Raw genomic sequence first — 7,551 nt, 5'->3', positions numbered from 1 at the left:
TTGCCGTCGCCGCAGCCTTAAAACGCCAGGGATCTGCGAGCGCGTGCGCAGCCTCTGCCGAGCCGTGTATATAAACCAATCTACGAGCATGGCAATAAAGGGTTCTATTATTACCATTTTATGGTGCGTGGCAGTCTGGCAGTATGTTTGTTTGCAACACCAATTTTCGTTGCCAATACGCATACTGCAACACTTGGGATACCATGCAACTACCACCTAGGGCAACACCACATGCGTTGCATTAGTGTTTTGTTACCACCAACACAAACGTTACATTAGTTGTTAATTGCCACACCTCATTATGTTGCAATCCGTATATCCTTGCAACGCCAAAATGAATTTGATGGTGCAACTTTAGACTACGGAGGTACTTTCCACCACTTTTTACCAAGTGATTGTGTTGCAATTGCGCCTATTGCAACCATTTTGGGCCTATTGCAACACATTTAAGCCATTATATCATGGGAGAAACCTTGTAGTTTGGCGGGCATCACAAGGGCGGTGCCGGTGTACAAGGCGGGGAGCGGTGGTGTGTATGGGGACGAAGGGAAAGGGAAACGCGCAGAAGGAAAGAGATGAGATGGAGGAGTTATGATTTTTGCAAGATTTGAGAAAGAAACACGGGTTACGGGTGGGTAAGCGAGGGCAGCTGTGAGAAAAAATGTTTTAGTTTCTGGCAGAACTATTGTGTAACAACCTATTTTTATGGGTCTGCATCCCTCTCCATCCTTTTCAATTCTGACAAGTAGGTCTAACGTGAGAGGTTCGGTGTTTCTAATCTGGTGAGAAGTCTTTTCAAAAGTTTTTGTTCCATAGATATATACAATGAAGGGAGTAGTGGTTTCTAAGCTGTACATAATCAGATCAATAAAGTTGAGAGCTAGCTTATTAATTGTTAGGCCATGTATATTTATTTGTCCTTTAATTTTCTCAAATTAAATTATTGTCTGCGCGGTAACTGATTACACAACACAACATCATGACCGACAATTCAAATACGTTTCTAGTAGTTTTTCCCTGCCACTAGTCTACTATTAACTGCACGCCTGGAACGCAGCATACAAAAAATGCAACGCTGCCAGCAGGAGAATGCCCTGGAATTTTGCTACGAGAGGAGCCGCCGAGACCGAGGCCGCACTCCCTTGGAGGCTCTCGCAGTCCGCCGGCTGGAACGACAGCACCGAGTTGTCGACGTCGTACCGGACGTGGAAGTCCATCTGCATGATGTTCCCGATGATGGACAGGGTGGGAGACCTCTGCACGACCCAGCACGCCACGCCGTCGCCCACGTCCACGAAATAGTTGAGCAGCTGCAGGGTCATGTCGGCGCCGCCGTCGAAGTGGAGCAACATCGCCGGCACGGCCGCCGCGGGGTCGCCGCCACCGCCGGATTGCTCGAAGAAGCACGCCTCGAACCCGTCCCTGTCCGGCGCCCGGGCAAGGTTCGTCTGCGACAGCACCGCCGCCTTCGCCTGCGAGTAGGCCGGCTCCGAGAGGAACGTCAGCGTGGTGCCGGAGTCGAACACGACGCCGTCGCGGGTCCCGGGAGTCGTCGCCGAGCCGATGGAGATGCTCTCGAGGCTCACGGTGTAGAAGGTGCTGGAGGTGGAGGTGAGGATCCCGGTGGACTGGACGCCGGAGCCCGACAAGCCGGCCATCGAGCCGAACAGGAGAGGGCTGGCCTTGGAGGCGTCGCTGGTGAGGCAGTACGAGAAGGCGCCGGCGTTGAGCTGGGAGACGAGGGACAGCGGCCCGCGGCCGAGCCCGACGAGGCCGGAGGAGCTCTTCCCGTACTCGCCCTCCGACACGTTGGTGCACCCGAAGCCCACGCCCGGCGCGGCGGCGCCGCCGAGAGTGATGGTTTCGCTGGCGAGGTAGCCCTGGGTGAAGGTGTCGCCGTCCTCGAGGCCATAGGAGTACGTGTAGTCGCACTCCGCGCCGCTGGCAGGGCACGTCGCGAGCTTATCGGACTTGAGGGCGCCGCAGAGAGGATCGGAGCACGGGAGCTGGGAGAATGTCGACGACTTGTTCGGGTAGTAGGAAGGGGTGCCCTGCGGCGCGCACGACGCGCAGGCGCCGCACTTGGTCCAGATGAGGTCGCTGCCGGTGTCGGCGAGGGCCGTTAGGTTCTGCGGTGGCGTGCCGATGGAGAAGTCCATGTCATAGGCACCACCGTCGCCGTCCATCCGCAGCGGTGTCTTTCCATTCATGTGGCTCGAGGCCGCGTCGAGCCGCCGGGAGGCGAGCATTGACAGCCGGTGGTGAGACTGACGAGCGGCCTCCGTGAAGTTGATGTTGGCGGTCTTGGTGCGGCGGATCAAGGTGGCGCGAAAGCCGCGGCGTTCGGCGTGGCGGCCATGGGCGGCCTGAGCTGCGGCGAGGAAGGAGACCATAAGTGCGAGGAGAGCTATCTTAGCAGCCATTTTGCTTGATACGTTTACATGGGCCGGTAGGAGTATATATATAGTTGGCGACATGCACGGGGATATAGAAAATTCCGCCAGATTGCGATCCCTACATAAAATAAACCTTGTTGTGTGTAAGCATGTACGTACATGGCCTAAGCCAACGTCCAACAGTACAATGCTAATGAAATTTTAGATCAAAGTGTGCATATATTATCAGGAACTTTTACAGGAAGGGCAAACTGTTTAAAGTTTCTCTTTGAAACAACCAAAACCCTGCATATTATCAATTTCTTAAGATAGGTTGGCTCTTAATTACTACGGACAAAACGATCTTTTGGAACATTATTGTTTACCTCTAAGGACATTTTTTACCAATCATTAGGCATATATCTAGCACAGATATAGTGATACACATACCACGTGTTATTACTAGTCCATCAACTCATGCTTCCACACACAGCTCACTGTCAGTAATTATAAGAGATGTAAGTATTATAAACATAAGGATAGAAAATAGGCCCATAGAATCAAGATTACTGCTTGCTCTCTCTCTCTCTCTTTCTCTCTCTCTCATTTATTAAGTATATAACGCAATACTCATATAGATACATACTTATCTTTATTCGGTTGTAATAAGCTTTAGATAGCAATATAATTACTTTATAGCCTTAGTTTGACCTATATGTGGTTAATTCCCAAGTAGATTTTATAATGATACATGTGGTTAATTAATTCCCATGTGGACTTTATAATGATATATGTGGTTGTCGTGATTTGCTAACCCACAGCCGGGTGGCGTAGTGCACCCGCCCAAGCCCTAAGGGAGTATGAACTCGAGGGGAAGCTAGCTTAGTTCGATCTCGCCCAAGAACACTATGAACACCAAGGATTTAGAGTGGTTCGGGCCGCCGGAGCGTAATACCCTACGTCCATTGTGTGTTGTATTGCCTGTGCTCCCAAGAGCTTGAGAGCAAGCGTGTGTCCTGAATGGAATGACCTTGTCCTGTACTAGCGAGCGCCTCCCTTTTATATCTCAAGGGACGCGCGTACATGGCCGTTGGGTCCCCGACAGGTGGGCCCAACAATGAAGTATTAAATACATGCTGTAGGAGACATTAAGGCGTTGCAGGCGACGGAGATCTTGTTCCAGGATCTTCCTGCCTTGTCCACGTGAATCTTCTGACCGGCGTGCTTTGACCCGTCTTGACCCGTCTTGTCGGAACGGCGTCGGGCTTAGCGTGCGGTGTAGCTTCCGGTAGCCTGCAGCGTAGCTGAATGGGCTGCGTAGCTTGTGGCGTAGATGATATGATGGAAGGTGCCGTGCCGTCGTATCCATTTAATGCAGCGGGGCGTGCTCTACGCGGGCTCGGCGCCTGCGGCTTCACTATGTACCTCGGTACCACGCGGTGTACAGTGAGCCCTGACAAAGGCTGCCCGCGTTTTGCGGCGTCAGAGCACGCCTCAACCATCCGCATTGAATGCGGTAGGTGGGCGAGTCTTCCAGCGGAAGCCTCGCGCCCGCGCCTCCGGACCCCCCAGCGGTATACTGTTTCCTTGCGCGTTGGGGGTCCGGACGGACGCGGGAGGTCCCGGACCCCTATGGGGGGTCCGAGCCCTTGGCTGTAGGTGCGGAGCCACCCTTCCTCGGGGACACGTGGCGTCACCAGACCTGTCCCCAGTGGGGAACGGGTCTGGGCCGTTGGCCTGGTGAGGGAAGTTCCGGACCCCAGGGGTCCGGCTGCTCCGTCCCTTAGGGCGTAGTTAAGGGTAACTACGCGAGTCCTTCCTTGCTGCAGCAAGAGTGGGTACCCCTGCCACAGGGTACCGACAGTGGCCCCCGGGCCCACCTCGGGAGAGGCCACGAACCCGCAGGTGGGGCCACTGCTGCCGCCAAGCTCCGAGTAACTTGAAGCTTTTAGCGTTCATCTGCGCGCGCTGTAAGAGTCTTGTCCAGCCTTGGCTGTCATTGGGCCCACCACGTCGCCACGGCTTACTGACGTAAGGCTCCCACGCACAGTGGTATGCCTAGTCACACGTACGACGCTCGGCATTACTGCCGCTTGGGTAAAAGGAACCCTTTACTGCCGGCGTGGTTTCCGGAGGGTCTGACCATGTCAGCGCCCGTACGGGCGCGTCAGTTCGTCTTCCGCCTGGCTCTGCGCGTGCGCGACGGTTCTAGTCTCGACTTTTCACACCTCTGTTGGTTACCCGCTTCTCCTGACAGGTGGGCCTAGGCCCCCATGACATGGACTGGGCGGCTAACACCAGGCGTGAGCGTTGCTTGGCTTCCAGCGACGGTTTCGGGGCGCGCCGGGTGGATCAGGCGTCTTAAAGGCCGATGCCGCAGGCTGCGGTTACTTTTTCTGTATCTGCCCTCTTTCTTCCAAGCCTTTGCGCCCCTTTGCCTTCAAGCCTTCTCTCCCCTTGCTCTCCTGCGTAGATTGCTCCTCGCACCCACATCCAAATGGCATCCATTGTTCGCCCCCGCCGGTACCAGACCGAGGCGGAGCTCGACATGGTGCGCCGCCTGCTCGGGTGGAGCGCACAGGAGGCAGCCTGGGGAGTTAGAGCGGGCTCAGTTCCCCTCGATAATCTGTACATTTCCACCGGCGTGGGGTTGCCGATCTCTTCGTTCTTGCTGCTGCTGCTGGAGGATTTCGGCCTCCAACTCCAGCACCTCACGCCCCACTCCATCCTCCTGGTGTCGATCTTCGTCCACCTCTGTGAGATGTTTGTGGGGGTGCGACCCTGCACCATCCTCTTCCACCACTTCTTCGTCCTGGTGGCGTCTGGGAAGGGCAAGAATGAAGTGGGGGCGTTCTACTTCCAAACGAGGAGCAACCCATCGACGCCCTACATTCCCGGCCTTGCTAGCGGAAAGTGGGAGGATTGGCGCAAGGAGTGGGTGATCTCCTTCACCGAAGCCAACGATCGCCTCGCCATCCCGACCGGGGGACCCGCCTCCGACCGCCAGTCCTGGAGGGCCAAGCCGTCCCTACCGGCGGCGTTCGAGCCCGTGCTGAGCAAGATCAGGTCGCTGGCGGAAGGCGGCCTGACCTCGTTGCACGTGCTCGGTGACTTCTTGAAGCGCCAGATCACCGCCCTGAAGCAGCAGCCGCGTCCTGCTTGGAGCTTCACCGGCCCCAACGATTGCAGCAGGACCCAGCGCGGGGAGGGGAGCGATCTGACCCAACAAGGCCTGGAGGTCCTGGTGCGGGCGATGACGGGAGAAGGCTTCATCCCGGAGCACCTGATCCTCCCACCGGGCATCATTCCCCTGTACGAGGACTCGAGGCTGAGGTCTGCAGTGCTGGCCACCCTGCCGACCCTGGACGACAGCGGTCTGGTGCCGCGCCCATTGGGAGGCGACCAAGACTGTGGGGTCTGGATCCCTGGGATGTCCGCTAAACAGGGCCGCACCGAGCGGCGCGGATTCTGGCCCTTCTGCCAAGGGCAAGGAGACCATGGCTGGCAGCTCTGGTCTGTGCGGTCCTAGCCAGGCCCGTAGCAGTTCCGGTGCCCCGCGGGTGGAGGCAAGCCGGCGCAGGTTGCACCGCAGCGACGGGACACCAGTCACGGAGCCCGCCGTCAAGTGTCAAAGGACCACCGGGGACACGGGCCAGGGTAGCTCCCGGGGCTCCGTCCCACACGGGATCCCTGATGTAGCCACGCCGCCACCGCCGGATCATGGCTCTCCTCGGCGGCAGCAGCAGCAGTCAGCGCCGCCACCACCTCCGGACCAGCAGCAGCAGCACCCGCCACCACCACAACAGCGATCGCCCAGCCTCCGTGGGCACTGGAAGCCTGGGGGTTCGAGGTGAGTGTTCTTCTGTTCTCTCCTTTTTATTCCCAGTGCTTCACTTTTTGCTGAAGAGCTTCTTCTCTTTGTTGGCCAGGGCTCCTCGCCCAAGCAGCACTTCCGCTGCAGCTGCCTCCCCAGATGCCAGCTCCAGTGCCAGGGCTGGTGGCCCTCATCAGGCTGCCGAGCCGGGTACCGCCGGGACGTCAACTCCAACCGGCTCCGGCCCGACACCTCGAACCACCACGGAGGTCCCCACGGAAGCCCAGGCGACCGATGCCTCGGCGGCGTCGGTGGGGGTGTCGGCTGAGGCAGCCAGGTCCTCATCGGCGACAGCGGGAGCGACGGTGGATGTAGGAGCCCCGGGAGCGCTCGACTCAGCGGCGGCGGCGGCGGATGCGCGGGTGCCAGGCGAGGCAGTGCCTGACGTTGCGGGTCCCGAGGCCACAGCGGCGGCGGCGGACATGCCGGTGTCAGGCGAAGCAGCACCCGACGTTGAAGGTCCCGAGGCCGCAGCGGCGGCGGTGGACATGCCGTTGCCAGGCGCAGCGACGCCCAACGTGGCTGCCCCGGAGATCTCGGTCACAGCGGCGGACACATTGGCACCTAGCTTGGCGACGGCGAGTACTTCGGGCTCCGCAGCAGGTACGCCAGATGCTTCCTCCCCCAGCTCCCAAACTATAGCAGAGGGGCTGGAGGCAGTTTCTGGTAGGCAGCTTCTGCGGGGTCCCTCTGAGGAGGATGCGATCCCTCTCCCCCGGGTGCTGGTCCGGCTCCAACGGATGATTGAAGAGGCGACTGGCACCACCGAAGCGGCATTCCGGCGGGAGTGGGCGGCCCTGGAGAGTGAGCGCCAGCATCTTGGCGACTGGCACCTCTGTTCGGAGGAGCGCACAAGAGCCGAGGCCTCCCGTGCCGCCACCACTCGGGCCGAGCTCGAGGCCGACCTAGAGACCTACTGGGCCAAACTTCGGCAGGTGTTCGACCAGGAGCTCGTGGTGGCAGGACGGGAGAAGACCGTGGCGCTGCGGGAGGAGGATGTTGCCTAGGCGGAGGTGAGCCTCGCGGCCCAGAGGTCCGAGCTCGGGTCGTGCAGCTAGGGTCTCGAGGCCCGCAAGCAAGAGCTCGACGAACTCTCCGAGACCCTACATGGATGGCACGAGAAAATGCAGGAGACCGCTAGCGAGCAAGCTGCCCCTGAGATGGAGCTCGAGGAGGGGAGGAAGTCCCTGGCACGGTGGGAAGCCCTCTCAGACAGCTTTGAGAAGGAACTTGAGCGCCAGCGCGATGCCCTCAAGTTCCTCAAGGAGTTCGTGGCGAAGAGGGAGACCGCGCTCCAAGAGA

At 58.6% G+C, this 7,551-nt stretch overlaps 1 protein-coding gene across 1 annotated transcript; it reads right to left on the bottom strand.

The window, feature by feature from the left end:
• Positions 1-1,034: 1,034 nt before the first annotated feature.
• Positions 1,035-2,423, bottom strand: LOC120684827 (aspartic proteinase nepenthesin-1-like). Its single transcript, XM_039966693.1, has one exon. It carries the CDS (start codon positions 2,421-2,423, stop codon positions 1,035-1,037), a length of 1,389 nt encoding a protein of 462 aa, XP_039822627.1.
• Between the last annotated feature and the right edge of the window lie 5,128 nt (positions 2,424-7,551).

The sequence above is a fragment of the Panicum virgatum genome, chromosome 8N, assembly GCF_016808335.1.
Source record: "Panicum virgatum strain AP13 chromosome 8N, P.virgatum_v5, whole genome shotgun sequence".
In the NCBI taxonomy this organism is placed as follows: domain Eukaryota; kingdom Viridiplantae; phylum Streptophyta; class Magnoliopsida; order Poales; family Poaceae; genus Panicum; species Panicum virgatum.
Note: the sequence above shows the minus strand (reverse complement) of the source record. Positions and strands in the feature narration are given on the sequence as shown.